We start from the raw sequence: 16,424 nt of genomic DNA on the forward strand, positions 1-16,424 counted from the left end.
ACCAACAAAGAGGCCAGTCCTTTCGTGGGAGAGGAAATGGACGTGGACAGAACAGAAGAGGGGGACAGCAGCCCGCCTCTAAGTGACTTCAAAAAACTCTGTGTGCCCGCCCACAAAAAAGATCCCAGGGGGCAGCACGTACAGAGGGGTCAAGACAAACTAGACACCTACGACCACATGACACCAGTGGGAGGAAAATTAAGATTTTACCTCCGAGAGTGGAGAGAAATCACATCAGACAAATGGATCCTCAACATTATCCAATTCGGATACTGCATAGAGTTGGAGGGGAGCCCAACAACCAGAAAACCAAAAAGAAAAACACTAGCAAGCAAGCAGCTGCAGTGTCTTCAGGAGGAGGCAAAGGAACTCCTGCGGAAGCAGGCCATAGAACGGGTACCCTTCAAGGAAAGAAACACAGGAATATACTCAACGTACTTCCTGGTACCAAAGGTAGACGAGACAATGAGACCCATTCTGGACTTACGGTTCCTGAACAAATTCATAAGAACGCAAAAATTCAAAATGACCTCCCTGCAAGAGGTGCTCCCACAATTGCAGACCGGGGACTTCATGGTCACAATAGACCTCAAGGACGCCTACCTGCACATCCCAATGAACAGAAAGCACAAACACATGCTCAGGTTCACCATTGGAGAAAGCCACTACCAGTTCACGACACTGGCCTTCGGACTAAAATCAGCACCAAGAGTTTTCACAAAGTGCCTCGCAGCAGTCGCAGCGCACCTACGAAGGCAAGGAATACACGTATACCCTTGCCTGGACGACTGGCTGGTGAAAGCAAACTCATACCAGAAATGCAAGCAGCACGCACATAAAGTGACGAGCACGCTCATAAGCCTGGGGTTCTCCATCCATTGGAAGAAATCATCAATGGAGTCGGAACAAGTCAAGATCTTCCTGGGAGCACAGATCAACACCTTAACAGGGCAAGGTGTTCCCCAGCGAGAAGAGGGCGAGGGCGCTGGTGAAGGAAACTCGCCTCTACCGCAAGGGACAAGCTCGGACAGTGAGGACTGCGAGCAAGATCATGGGCATGATGGCATCATGCATCCACCTGGTACCAAATGTACGACTCCACATGAGACCCATTCAAGAATGGCTACAGGAGCAATGGTCACAAGCTACAGGCGGTTGGGAGGATCTAGTGGTTGTAACGCACGCAGTGCAGAAGGAGATGGCATGGTGGACCATGGAGAACATAACAAGGGCAAAGCCTCTAACGCCCCCAACGCCAACAGTGACCATCACCACAGACGCATCCCTGAAGGGATGGGGCGCTCACATGGAGGAGCTCAAGGTGAGGGGACTGTGGACGCCAACAGATGCGGCAAAGCACATCAATTACCTAGAACTGAAGACAATCTTCCTTGCACTGAAAGCCTTTCAAACAAGACTGTACAAACACAAGGTGTTGATACAAACAGACAACACCACTGCGATGTTCTACATCAACAAGCAGGGGGGCACACAGTCAGCCCCGCTTTCAACGCTGGCGCAGGAGATATGGAGATGGGCCATCCCTCTCAAGATAGACCTGCTAGCCATACACCTACCAGGGAAGGACAACATACAAGCCGATTGGCTCAGCAGGAAGACATCGGCATCCCACGAGTGGGAGCTCAATGCTCAGGAGACAAGGTACCTGTTCGACAGATGGGGGACACCATCGGTGGACCTGTTTGCCACACGCCAGAATGCAAAATGCCAAAACTTCGCATCCAGGCAGCCCGAGGAGGGGTCACTGGGGAATGCCCTATGGATAGATTGGTCAAGGACATTTGCTTACGCCTTTCCCCCGATACCACTGATGCACAGAGTGCTGAGCAAGTGCAGAGTGAGCAACATGACACTGATACTGGTCGCACCACAGTGGGCGAGGCAGACATGGTACTCGCAGATCATGGAGATGACACAGGGTGCACCCCACAGATTCAGCAGGAGGAAAGACCTACTCTCCATGCAGAACGGGGAGGTACTACATCCAGAGCCAGAGAGCATGAGCCTAGTAGCGTGGCTCCTGAGGACATAGAGTTCGCACATTTGAGACTGCCAGAAAGCACCCTGAGGGTCCTTCGGGAGGCACGAAGGCCCAGCACTCGGAAGTGCTACGTTGCGAAATGGAAAAGATTCACAATATGGTGCAGACAAGAAAGACTTCACAATAAAATGAAGAGGGACTCCACAGTGCTAAGGTACCTGACGCACTTGCTGGAGAAGAACCTTAGCTCATCCTCTTTAAGAGTTCACTTGGCAGCGATAGTCGCCTACACAAGGGGAGAAACGTGCAGGAGTTTCTTCACATCACAGGTGGTGAAGAGATTCCTAGAAGGAGCGAAAAGGATCGCACCACCCAAGCGGGTGCCGCCACCTGCATGGAACTTGAACACAGTCCTAACGGAACTCATGAAAGAGCCCTTTGAACCACTTCACAAGGCCTCCCTAAAGATGCTAACTATGAAAACAGCCTTCCTGGTTGCAATAACGTCCTTACGCAGAGTAAGCGAGCTTCAAGCGCTGACGCTACAAGAACCCTACATACAAATACACAATGATAGAGTTGTGATGAGGACTGACCCACACTTCATGCCGAAGGTGGTATCCAAATTTCACATGAACCAGTCTATACAGATACCGAGTTTTTTCCAAAAACCAACAACTAGCGCAGAGCGAGCTCTGCACACCCTGGACGCCAGAAGGGCAGTCATGCACTACATTGAAAGGACAAAGGGACACAGGAAAACAAAACAGTTCTTTGTGTCATTCGCAAACAGCTTCATGGGGAAAGCAGTAACCAAAAAGACCATTGCACGATGGATCGCACAGACAATTCAACTCTGCCACAAGCGTGCAGGACAAGAGCTGGCAGAGGGGACACGTGCCCACTCCACTAGGAAGAAGGGCGCTAAAATAGCCTTCCTGGCTAACACACCCATAGAGGACATATGCCTGGCGGCAACATGGGTTTCGGTGCACACGTTGACGAAGCACTACTGTGTGGATATACAAATGAACAAGGAAGCTCAAGTTGGACAGAAGGTGCTACAGCACATATTCAACACCTAACGCTCATCTTCCACCCAGCCGCCACAGAGATGAGAAACCGCTACAAAATCTATGCACAGCATAGTGAATCCAGAAAGATTCACGCTGCAAAACGAATAGTTTTCTTACCTGTCGGTGTAGTTTTGCAGCTTGAAGATCTTTCTGGATTCACTAGCAAACCCACCCACCTCCGCCAGAAAGATGAGGCTGGAGAGAGAAGAGGTGGTTAACAAAAAAGAAAGGATTTTTAAAAGTACAAAGCGGTAAAATATCAACTACATAGAACATTGCCATTACTTCGGAAACGAAAGAAACACGGAAAAAAAGAACCCGAAGATGGCGCCCAAGAGTGGGAGCTTCCGCAGGAAGCATGCCGACGTCACCGGAAATACACCCAAGGGGGTGTGATGCCGACGCCCACCTGGGCTACACAAAAAAAAAAAAAAAAGACTACGAATCCGGACCCAACCACAAGACCGCGGAATAATGCACAGCATAGTGAATCCAGAAAGATCTTCAAGCTGCAAAACTACACCGACAGGTAAGAAAACTATTCGTTACCTCTCTCTACCATAGAGTGCACTCTGCATCAGAGGTCAGCATTCTAGTCCTCTGACGCTTCAAAATGATGGCCGCCGCTAATCCTCCAAAGGCAAGCCTCTCTGCGCCTGAAGGGGACCAGGGGCCAGGAACCCTGCCCAAATTCAGCAGCCACGGACCATCTATACTAGTAATCAGTTACGCAGATTCAGGCCTCGCCATGAACTACACTGTGGGAGGAGCTGGCAGTTTGATAGTGGGTCAGCAGTTCAGGTATGCAGGCACTGCAAGTTTGAGAAAAAAGTACCTGTTGAGCTTAAATTGGATGCTCGTAGCTCGCACACTGAGATTAAGGCCTGGAAACTAGGCCTAATTAACAGTTGATCCCTCCCTAAACACAGAACTGAAATCCGTCTGTTACTAGATGAGGCAAATCGTGACTCCTTGTTCATTACTGAAAGCTGGCTTAGTGACAGATGCACCCCAGATATCTTATTGGCCCTCCCCCCCACGATTTCAAATCTACAAACTGGATCGTATAGGGAAGGTGGGGGGTGGACTCGCTGTCCTGATAAAAGATTAATTTAAATGCATCATCAACCCCCTAACCATCCTCGACTGCGAAAGCTGCCAATTCACCATGACCTTACTGCCAACATACACCTTCTCAGGACTATTAATATATAGGCCCCCGGGCCCCTAAACAGTCTGATCGTTACTCTAGCCAGCTTTTTGGTGAAGAAAGCCCACATCACCATTTCAGGAGATTGAAACTTTCACCTCGAGGACCATAATCTCTCTAGTGTTAAGAGGCTGTTGCTAGATCTTGAGGAGCTACAATTCTCAGCTGATAACGTCGGCCACACAAATTAAGGGACATATACTTGATCCATTAATTTCAAACAACCCGTAAAATTTCAGCATCTCCCCCAACACCTGTACCTTGGTCAGACCACTATTTTATCGTGTTTGCACTTTGCGGTAGGGTAGCCGGAAAGAAAAATCACCAACCGTCTGTTGTCTCGAAGGGGTAAGGTTGAAGAAGTATACTCCAACTGGGAAAACTAGATTACACAATTACTGGATAAGATGACCCCTAAAATGACTGCTAAACCAAAAACCACGCCTAAAAAGGCACCATGGTTTAACGCACAACTAGCATCTCTAAAGAAAAACTGCAAAAAGTTTGAAAGGGACTGGAGGAAGACTTATGATATACAACTTAAAGTCAGGGGTAATTCAAAATGTGAGGAATCCACAGGCAGATACTGTATCCACCAGAAAAAGCGTTACTGAAGGTAAGTAACTTGTTTGTTGAGGCGATGTTCCTCTCCCCGCAAATTTACTACTGTTTTGTTTTAACAGCAATGCTATACCCTCGACTCAAACATTTCGTGGGCTCTTTAGTAATAGGTCTGGAGTATTGAACGTCTAAACAGTCTTATTAGAGGCAATGAGGTATCTGGGGAACTGTCTCAAACATTAAACTCTATTAACTTCTCCATGCCTAGATTGCCATATTGTGGTGAACTTTGATTACATCTTACCAGTGTGTTGCTATTTCAGTTTAGGGCGATCGAGCACTGCATCTCAATTCATCTCATATAATTCACTCTACTTCTCATCGAGAACCCCGCTGAGTGTTGGGGCTTTCAACCTAGTCAATTTTACCCTAGTTGCTTTAAATGGCATGTATAAGCAAATATTTGTTCCGCAGTATATGAAGAGTTCATGAGTTTTTTTTGCTCATTTACATTTAATATTTAAATTAAAGGGTCTCAATTAGAGCATTAGACAGAGTTTTCTTGGGCACACACCAGTATACACATATTTCCTTGTAATACTGTAGGTTATCTCTTGATGTCTACGGTACACAGATACAAATTACAGCACCAACCCATGCAGGTCTAAATTCATCTAGATCCAGCAAAGAAAATAAGGCAAACTACTTTGGTGTTTCTACAGCAGTCAATGAACCACTGTGACATTTCTGGCTCCTCATTTTCTAGCAGTTCCTGCTGACAACCTGCTATCTACCAGTTTCTCTGGTTCACATGCAGATTGGCTTTGTGCTCTTACTTCAGAACTACGTATTTTACTGCTGATTAAATGGCATACTAGTCACAACGGGGCACTTCACAAAACTATTGGCTTCTGCCTACGATTTAAGTAAATGTTTGACTTTATTGCATTTTACAAACAATTTTAGTATTCGTACGAGTCTGCAGCAGTTTCTGATTCTCAATAGTACTTGCATGTGTAAATATTGAGGTATGCCTAAACATTTAAGCACAAGAATGACATAAGTGTGCACTTTTAGTATGCTGAATTTAAACACTAAGAGGCTTTTGCAAACGGCAACTTTGTGTTTGCTTCTATAAAACCTATTCCCCATGTAAAAAAACTGCCATTGATCAATTTTTGATTGTGTTCCCAATCCATTTTCACATTGAAAATGGATTCCCATCTGCATGTTATCTATTGAACAAAAACAGCTATGTACTCAACTGCATGATTCCCAAAGTTAGAAACTTAAACCATAACACAGACAAACATAATGATATCAAAAATAGTATTTTTTAATAAAAACAAAGATAAATCTATACAGTATAAATATACAGTTATCATGAATTATTGATAAAAAAATGATAAGTTTCCTAATTAAAGAAAACATAAATTTAAAACATGTTAGAAAGACAATGATACAAGTCCTTTCTACAGTTACTGTGGCTGTTAGGTTTGAGTCAACGCGTTTCGACACGTCGTGGTGTCTTCCTCAGGACAGTTATACTTTCAGCCAATATGTCTACAAAGAACAAAATATTATTAGTTCTTATACGTATAGTTTTTTAAAAGATTCAATGTTACAGTTTATAGTTTCATGTTTAGACAATCAAAATTCGTGATTGATATTAGTGAACCTAAAAAGTCAATATCTATTTCATTTTGTGATATTTGGTTCATTTCATCTTAACATGGGAATATCATTTAAAGTTCATTGTTTGACTTTGAGTATTCTTTAGTACATAGCATAGTGCTCATGGTATACACATACATTGGAGGTGACGTAGGGAGAACAAGCCTTGACAAATGCATTTTTTATGATATAATTTGTTCTGTCTAAGGTATTCAAACATTTCACTCTTGATATGCATTAGAGATCTGATTCACATCTTGATTTGATAACAATGATTTTTTCATATCTAACCTATCTCGAGTAGATAAGTGGAACCCAGAAAAAAGTTTAAAAAAGGAAGAAAAGATAAGGGAACCTACAGAAAGGGATGACAACAAAGTTCATTCATTTATCTCTTATAAGAGTTCAAATAGTAGTTTTGACCCTACCTAAAACTAGTATCTTAGCTTCTGTTAACTGATGTATCTAATACTACATCTCTGTTCGTTGCAGTACATTTTTACATCTGAACTATTATAAGTAAGAGCCTATTTTTATTTCCTTAAGATATTTGGTTTCCTCTAATTTTACCTGACTACGATTTTTCTTCAGGACTTGTCAGTCAATCTCTTCAATTAAAACCAGAATGATTGAGGCACCGTTATTTCCATTCTCTAAAAAACGGCATGTGAGACCTGTAGGAAAAATAATTACACATTTCTTAATCGCCCTTCTATTTTAATTTTTTATATAAAGCATGATAGAGTGCGTGATAGAGAGCGGCATCTATTCATCCACATAGTCTCTTTATGTTGTATTATCTACCTTAATCTTAAGGGTACACTGCTCCCATCTCAATCAGGCTGTGTTTCCACTATACTGTGGTTTCTCTCAATAAAACGGGTTTCTTCTCGGCTGTGGATTAAACCAACTACTTATCACAATAAGATAAGGAAGTTTTTGAACTAATATAAAAAAGTCGACTTGCACTGACTTCTTTTCTCACCTTATTAAAAAATTGGAGACTTCAAATTTGTAGATTAAAAACCCATCGGGCGGTGACTTGATAATTTCCAGCCCAAATCCGTAGTGCCTTTTAAAAAATTCAAGCTCCCTGCGTAGAGCGGCAACTGTTTAGGGAGAGTGAAATACAGCACATGTTTAACTCTTCTGACACGTATTTTATAGCCCGCTTTCGTTGAAATCCCCTCAGGTTAGTAACAACGGCCTGTCTTCATACCTTAAGAGATTCTTATTTTCAACAAACGGACCGTTAGGGGTTCCCGCTTGTCTAAAGGCAGCGCTGTCTGAAAAGCGGGACTCCTCGCTTCTTCCCTCTTCACTGTGTGTACCAATAGGTGATGGTAATGCGCGTTTACTTGTCAACGGGCTCTATTTTATTAACAATTAGAGTACCTGAGAGGGTTAAGAAAGAACTTACATTAGTTTATAGATTTATTTTAGGACTATAACATGAAGCTCTTAAGAGCTGGGGGAATCGTTTCTTTTTTTGCTCACCTTACTCGCGCTCTTTCTCCCTCTGGGGATGGTCCAATCAGTGGGCGGCTAGTAACGGCAGGAATCGGAGGGATTCAAAAGCCGTAAATCTATTGGTATTTATACTCTGCCTTATTGGCCTCATTGTTTCAAAACTCCTCCCATGTTTAAAGGTGCAACTACCTTTATACCCATGAGGTTTATTTCAGGCACAGAAAAGCGAAAAAAACGGATTCTTTTTACATCACAATCTATTTTTTTCCTCCGTTCTTCTGCAACTGTCGATATCTTATTTATTTGGGATTAAAAGATATACTAATTTTCGCATATTAAAGAGATTATGGTATTTTAAAGGTTGCTAAATTAGTATAATAGAATGAAACGATCTCCACATTAAAATTAGAGTTCCCTCTATATTATAATGGATGACATCTTTACAGTTACTTGAGCTCTTGTTCCATCTATTTGAAATTTATTGGTTTTATCATATTATCGCATTTGACCACGGGCATTCTAAATTCAGGCCATGTTCATATGTGTCAAGAGTAAAAATCCAATATAGTTCTCGCTTCTTCCTAATCTTTTCCCCTCCTGTGTTGTTTGGCAACTGTATTTTCTCTAGAATACGCCATTTTATTTCTTCGGGTGAATGTCCGAATTCCAAGAAGTGGCTGACTAAAGGCGCAGTTGTTTTTTTCGTTTTTATTGCTGACCGATGCTCGGTCAGCCTTGTTTTTATGGCTCTTCCTGTCTCGCCAACGTATCCTAACTGGCAAGGACATGTGATGAGATACACCACATTTTGTGTGTTACATGTCCACAAATCTTTTGCCTTTATTTCTACATTGTTCAGGGTCATTGTCTCACCGAAAAGGATGTTCTTACAGGACTTACAAGAGCCACAACTTGATGTGCCTTTTATTGGGTTGTTATTCTGGAAGGACCTCTGTACAAATGGTGGATTTTCAGAGATTTTGCTGAACCTGGATCGGACAATTTGATCCTTCAAGTTCTTATTACGCCTATGCGCATACATAGGTTTGGGTATTTTTTGTTGTGTTTTATTTAGGTTCAGTAGGTGCCAATTGGAATTTATAATCTGCATAATGCTTCCATCTATGGTAGAATGTTTCGTTATGCAGACTAAGTTAGGGGCATTTTTAATTCGATTTGAGTTTAGGAGTGCATCCCTATCGTAGAATCTAGCTCTCTTGTAAGCCTCTCGTACTAGGCGACGTGGGTATCCTCTTTGTAGGAATTTGATTTTCATGTTCTCCGATTGTAAATCATAGTCTCTTAATTCGGTACAGTTACGTCGTACTCTCAAAAATTGGGAGAACGGAATACTGTCCTTTTGACATTTCGGATGGAAACTATTGAAGTGCAACATTGTATTCCTGGCGGTAGGTTTGGTATATAAGTCAACCTGTAGTCTGCCCTCACCATTCTTGATTAAAATGTCAAGGAATTCTACCCTATCTTTGTTGGTATGTGCGGTAAACTTCAGGTTTACATCTGCCTCGTTTAGCCATAACAGGAATTCCTCGAGAGTCTGTTCCCCATTGGTCCACACAAAGAAAATGTCATCTATGTAGCGGTACCAATGGGAAACAGACTCGAAGAAGGGGGCCATTTCGTTAAAGATATTTTTTGTTTCGAAAGCAATCATGTAAATGTTAGCTATCGAAGGAGCCATCGAGGCTCCCATGCTGACTCCCTTTGTTTGTCAAAACAGTTGCTCACTGAATTCAAAACAGTTTTCTGTAAGTACAAGAGTCAGGCATTCTTTTATGAAATTGCTACAACACGGGATCTGATGTTCTTCAATAAACCATAATGTCGTCTCTACTGCTCCAATCTGTGGTATGTTACTATATAGTGACTCGATGTCAAGAGTCACTAAAATATCTTTCTGAGGATTAAATTGGAGGTTCTCCACTTTTTTTATAATATCACCTGTGTCCTTAATATAGGAGGGTGATAACGGGATATATGGGCGCAAAATATTGTCTAGATATTTCGAGAAGGCTTCCAAAGGGGTCCCTATTGTTGATACTATGGGACGATACGGAGGATCTTCTTGGTTTTTATGGACCTTGGGTAGTCCATAAATGCATGATATCTTCCCTTCAGATTTATTTAGGTAGTCAAATTCCTTTTTGTTTATAATCCCTGTTCCTAAGGCTTTAGTAGTTATCTTATTTATCGTTTTCACTATCCTATTTGTGGGGTTCAGCTTAATCTTCTTATAGAATGTCAGATCGTTAAGCATCTCCAACATTTTGTTTTCATATCTTAAGGTGTCTATTAAAACTATTCCTCCACCTTTATCACTACTCTTCACAGTGACAGATTTGTTGGTTTTGAATTTGTTTATTGAGTCATGTTCATCTTTTGAGATGTTATAGGTTGGTTTGGGGACAAATTTCAAAGTTTGATCTAATTTATTTAACACTGCTCTCTCAAAGATAGCAATCTCTGGACCTACCTGTTCTAGGGTTGGTGTAAAGGTGGATGGTAGGGCAACTATATTAGGGGATATATTATCCAATGTTAGAGGGTCATTCTCTGCAAAATATCTTTTTAACCTAATCTTTCTAAAAAAGGCATGAATGTCCTGATATAGTTCAAAGATATTCACCTGAGTATGGGGGACAAAGGATAGTCCTTTTGATAGAATTGAGAGGTCGGAGGGTGCTAAGTTGTAGGAGGAGAGATTGAATATCGGGATTACATCCCGTTCCTCCAGTATTGCTTGCTTCTGGTTTCCAGGTACTGTTGAGGTTCCTGGGCATACTGGTGATTTTGGTAGTTCCCTCTCGGTGGATTTTGGAATCTCACTCTTCTCCGTCCCCCTCTCCCCCCTCTGTTCCCTAAAAAAGGTCGACGGTTACCTCTTTGATTGTTTCTTGGGTCAAAAGGTCTATCATCGTGGAAACCCATCCCTCCTTCTTCCTCAGATTCAGGATCTGAAGAATCAGAGAAGGTATTAATTCTCTGTTGTGTTTCGTATCTTGGTGCCCCTTGTTGATAATCTGACTTAAAAAAACCCTCCACAAGATACGGATAAGTCCGTTCTAAGGTGTAAAACCTTTTATCCTTGGCAAATTTTTCCTCTTTTCTTTTTCTTAGATAGTCTGAAAAAGAAGCAATATCCTGCTTCACGATGTCAAATTGTTTGTTTGCTTCCTCAACAGTTGTTGATTTTTTAAGCTTTTCTTCAAGTTCCTCTATTTCTTTTCTTATATCTGTGGCCAGATCTTTTGCTGTAGATATTATCAGGATCATTAAGTCTCTGGAGCAGCGAGTAGCAATCATGCTCCATTTGTTGAGAAAGGTCTTAATATCAACAAAGAGCCCAGGAATATTTCTGACTCTAAGTCCCAAGGGGATTATCCCATGCTTTAGATAGTTCAGCATGAATTCCCCATGGGCTTCTATCCTTATAAGTTTTTTTTGGAGATCTAACAGCTTGTTGGTGTCACTATTATTAAGAGAATTATTTGAAGAGCTATTTCCAAACGAAGCACTAGTGCCCACTAAGGTGGCAAAGTCCTCGTCTGAAAACCCAAAGGTTTGAAAATGGGCCATTGGTTATTGGAGGTGCTTAATCGTAAAACTAAATTAATAGGTGGTACGATGAAAAAAGAGAATTAGAAGAGGAATAGGAGACAGTCAAGGATCCCACAAAGATATATACACTGAGATAGAAGGATAACTCCCCAAATTTCCTCCAGATTTATAAGACTCAAAACGCGACAAGCCCCACACGGATAAACCGTGGGTATATTTTGTGAAGTAACAAGGGCCCCCTGGTAAGGATAAGAATCCTGGGTCAGGGAAAACATACAATATGAAGGTAAACACCCAGGCTATCTATTGAACAAAAACAGCTATGTACTCAAATGCATGATTCCAAAAGTTAGAAACTTAAACCATAACACAGACAAACATAATGATATCAAAAATAGTATTTTTTAATAAAAACAAAGATAAATCTATACAGTATAAATATACAGTTATCATGAATTATTGATAAAAAAATGATAAGTTTCCTAATTAAAGAAAACATAAATTTAAAACATGTTAGAAAGACAATGATACAAGTCCTTTCTACAGTTACTGTGGCTGTTAGGTTTGAGTCAACGCGTTTCGACACGTCGTGGTGTCTTCCTCAGGACAGTTATACTTTCAGCCAATATGTCTGACTACGATTTTTCTTCAGGACTTGTCAGTCAATCTCTTCAATTAAAACCAGAATGATTGAGGCACCGTTATTTCCATTCTCTAAAAAACGGCATGTGAGACCTTAATCTTAAGGGTACACTGCTCCCATCTCAATCAGGCTGTGTTTCCACTATACTGTGGTTTCTCTCAATAAAACGGGTTTCTTCTCGGCTGTGGATTAAACCAACTTATTAAAAAATTGGAGACTTCAAATTTGTAGATTAAAAACCCATCGGGCGGTGACTTGATAATTTCCAGCCCAAATCCGTAGTGCCTTTTAAAAAATTCAAGCTCCCTGCGTAGAGCGGCAACTTAAGAGATTCTTATTTTCAACAAACGGACCGTTAGGGGTTCCCGCTTGTCTAAAGGCAGCGCTGTCTGAAAAGCGGGACTCCTCGCTTCTTCCCTCTTCACTGTGTGTACCAATAGGTGATGGTAATGCGCGTTTACTTGTCAACGGGCTCTATTTTGTTAACAATTAGAGTACCTTACTCGCGCTCTTTCTCCCTCTGGGGATGGTCCAATCAGTGGGCGGCTAGTAACGGCAGGAATCGGATAGCCTGGGTGTTTACCTTCATATTGTATGTTTTCCCTGACCCAGGATTCTTATCCTTACCAGGGGGCCCTTGTTACTTCACAAAATATTCCCATCTGCATGTTACAGCAGTCAATTTTCAAACATTTCTGTGGGGGATACTATCTGCAAAAGGCTTTTGCACACCCACATACCTGTGAGGTTATGGATGTTAACTAACGTGTGCTGTTGAAAAACACTCTGGAATGCACACTATCCTACCTGTAAGCAGTTTAATAACAATTTACATTTGAGGAAATTATTTGCAAGTGCAAAATCCTACCTTTTCTTATGGAGAAATCTGGGATTAGGTTTGCCATTGTAAGTGATGGCTAGGTTCATATAGATGTACTAATATCTTGGTGAATCTGGCCTCACATATCTCGGACATAATTTTCACCAAGTGTGAGCCAGACTTTAGAAAACCATTCTGTGGTCACTCGATTTACATGTTTATCTACTTAAAGTTACTAGATTATATTACATAGCTGAAGTGTTAGATTTAATCTTGACTGATCTTGCCATTAACACAGGCACACTTCTCATGAAAAAAAACAATTATTCATATGCACATATCTTGCTTTGTTTCAGCTCTTTGGAGGCAAATGTTATGTAGTTCAAGTCCGGGAGCTTCCTGTCCTAGCACTTTGTTGCTGGGCTTACTTCAGATGCATAAAATAAATGCTAAATGTTACATGTTGGGTTATAATGCTGGTGCTTAAAATAACAAAGTTGAAGTTTGTACTATAGAAAGCTTAGAGATATGCTCTGTATCATGATCATTATAAGAAGATGCGATATATTGTGATAGATTATAGAGAAGGGTCTGAGAAACGTCTGTCATTCAGTGATGTTCCATTGATTTGCTAGTGAATTAGTGTGTTGGTTCTTTGCAGATTGGTGTTTTTTGATATATTCGTGAATATACTTGCACAGAATCTTGCAGAGCCTGCATATGATGCTGATGTGGCACAACTGGAATACAAACTTGTTGCTGGAGAACACGGATTAGTTATTAAAGTAAAGGGATTTGACCATAAACTACCTGTAAGTACCTATAATTACTTGGAAGTTATCATCGTATAATCTTGTTCTTATCCAGCTTTAACATAGACATCTGAAAGAGACACATTAGTGATAGATTCCTTACCTTAGAATATCCCCAGGCGTCATACTGGATCCGGAACGTTTATTCGTCAGCAGTACCCCTGCGTGTCGGAAGGTGGTGTCGTGCAGCTCAACGTCCGTTGTCGTATGCAGCGAGATGATGTCACAGAGACTACTTAGGCGCCACCCATGCGCGCTGACATCAGTTATTTCTTTTTCCGCGCCAGGAACGCAGAGCCATGCAAACAACTGACCATGAAACTAGGGCCCTGAAAGGGATGACAACCATAGAAATCAGTTCGCAGAATGGGGAGGATGGGTGGGGCGGTAAGGAATCTATCACTAACTAATGTCTCTTACAGATATATTGTTGCACATGTAGTAACTTGTGTATCTGAAAGAGACACATTAGTGATAGATTCCTTACCTTAGAATAGATACCCCAGCAATACCGTGCTCCAACCTGATACAGATCTGGTTGGAGCACGTACCCTAGTCACTTTTTGACTAACCTTTTTTGAGACTTTTGTTTGCACTTTTTGAGTCTTGGACTCCTGGTGCCACGTAGGGATGCCTGGTTTTAAATACCCCCATGGCGTTAGTCTTTACTGCCTGGAGCGTGACCATGACTCCCGGTAATGTTCCGATTGTCTGGCCATGGCTCCGAAGGCTATGCGGGAGCGGTCCCGTAAGCTGCTGGAGGCCCGGCAGTCGTCTCTGCGCCGTTTGAGGTCCAGGGGTAGATCGAGGGACTGACCTCGGAGCCATTTTCACACTCTGAATCGGGTAAGAGACGTCATAAGAAGTCGTCGAAGAAGCGCTTATGCTCTCGGACGTCCCCTCGTCGGTCTCTGGATGCAGACGAGGGGGCCAGGGGTACCTCCCCCATGGCTCCATTGGAGCCTGGGAGTCCTGTGGCCTACCCACCTTTTCCAGGTCCGTTGGCGACTGCAGCCCAGATTTTCTTGCTGTCATGGACCGCCTTTTCAGGCCTTGGGCTCCCGCCTGCGCACCTTCAGGCCCCGCTGTCCCAGCTGAGGGCCCTCCCTTGCCGTTGGCTCCACTACCGGCGCCACTGGCGGCTCTGGCCCCGGCGCCCAAGTTCCTCCGCCGGCAGCTCCGGCACCGCAAGGTCTTCCGCCGGCGGCTCCGACACCACCCTGGCTCCAATCTCCGCGCCGCAATGGGTTCTGTTCGTTCCACCTCCACCCGTGCCCTGTTTTCCGGTCAATTTTGCTCCAGGTTGGGACCCTAATTGGGACATGGAGCCGGATCGGCCCCGGTACCGGCGCCGTTGGACCATTTATATTCCCCTGTCCCTCCCCCGCCGCCGCGACCTATTCCACGGGCAGTGGAGGAGGGTGTCAACTGGGAGGGGTCTGAGGACCCTCTTGCACGGCAGTGCGAGTCGGAACAGGAGTGGGTAGAAGAGTCGGAGGATGCAGGTGGCCTTGACTTCTCCTCTGAGCCTGGTTTTCTTTCTCCTCCTGCTGTGGCCATGGAGGAGGGCGCCATATACACTGTGGTGCTCCATAGAGCAGTTGAGGCCATTGACCTGGACCTGCCTACGTTAACTCTCAAAATTAACCTCCTCACTGAAGTCCTTCAGCCAGTGGCAAGCTCTAAGTAGCCTCTGCTACCTTTCAATGAGGTGTTAACTGATGTGTTGATAGGCACCTGGTCTAGACCAGCCACGGGGGTTCCTGTGGATAAGAACGTGGCCAGGCGTCATCGCCCTGCTCCGGGTGACCCTGCCTTTTTAACGACCCACCCAACTCTGTAGAGCCTAGTTATCCAAGCCTCCACTTCCCAAAGCTCATGCCCTACCGCCCCTCCGGATATGGAATCTAAGAAACTGGGACAGTTTGGCAGGAAACTGTTTTCCTCTGCCAGCTTAGGGCTGCGGTGAACACTGCATTGGGCCGCTACTCTCATGCTGCGTGGGACACGGTTGTGCAGACGCCTCCTCAGTGTCCGGAGGAAGTTCGGACAGTGCTTTCCCTAGCTGTGGCTCAACGTGCCGAAGTCGCACCTGAGCCCCTCTCCCCTTCCTCGGAGCAGTTCTGGATTCAACGTGGTTTCTGGTTTATCCTCCCGAGCAGCGAGTCCGGGATATTCGGGCTATGATTCCGATCTTTCAGCCTCTATCCCGTGTTTGTCAGGATGACCCTCCGGCTCCTGGGTCTGAGGGCCTCCTGCATCCTGCTAGTGCAACATGCCCGATGGCAAATGCGGGCTCTGCAGTGGAACCTGAAGTTCCAGTGGGTACAGCATCAGGGCAACCTGTCTGATCACGTCCAGATCTCAAAGGGCACTGCACAACAATTGCAGCGGTGTCTCATGAATCGCGATTGGGTCAATGGCAGATACCTCTCCCTTCCCCAACCAGAGCACACAGTGGTGACGGATGCGTCCCTCCTGGGATGGGACGGCCACTTGGGAGAAGCGGAGATCAGAGGCTTCTGGTCTCCAGCGGAGTCCCTGCCCCATATCAAAATTTTGGAGCTTTCGGTGATC

At 43.6% G+C, this 16,424-nt stretch overlaps 1 protein-coding gene and 1 long non-coding RNA gene across 2 annotated transcripts in view; one reads left to right on the plus strand and one right to left on the minus strand.

The window, feature by feature from the left end:
• Positions 1-16,424, plus strand: part of NRDC (nardilysin convertase) — a 2,150,332-nt gene that overhangs the window by 1,499,106 nt on the left and 634,802 nt on the right. Inside the window, exon 21 of the mRNA XM_078670713.1 lies at positions 13,697-13,847. Coding sequence (XP_078526839.1) covers positions 13,697-13,847 — 151 coding nt within the window. The remainder of the gene's footprint in view (positions 1-13,696; positions 13,848-16,424) is intronic.
• On the minus strand, positions 6,165-7,566 carry LOC144807819 (uncharacterized). Its single transcript, XR_013606460.1, has 2 exons — positions 7,094-7,566; positions 6,165-6,412 (listed from the first exon to the last, which is right to left on the minus strand). It is a non-coding gene; the product is annotated as an uncharacterized LOC144807819 (long non-coding RNA).

This window comes from Lissotriton helveticus, chromosome 1_2 (genome assembly GCF_964261635.1).
Source record: "Lissotriton helveticus chromosome 1_2, aLisHel1.1, whole genome shotgun sequence".
Classification (NCBI taxonomy): Eukaryota; Metazoa; Chordata; class Amphibia; order Caudata; family Salamandridae; genus Lissotriton; species Lissotriton helveticus.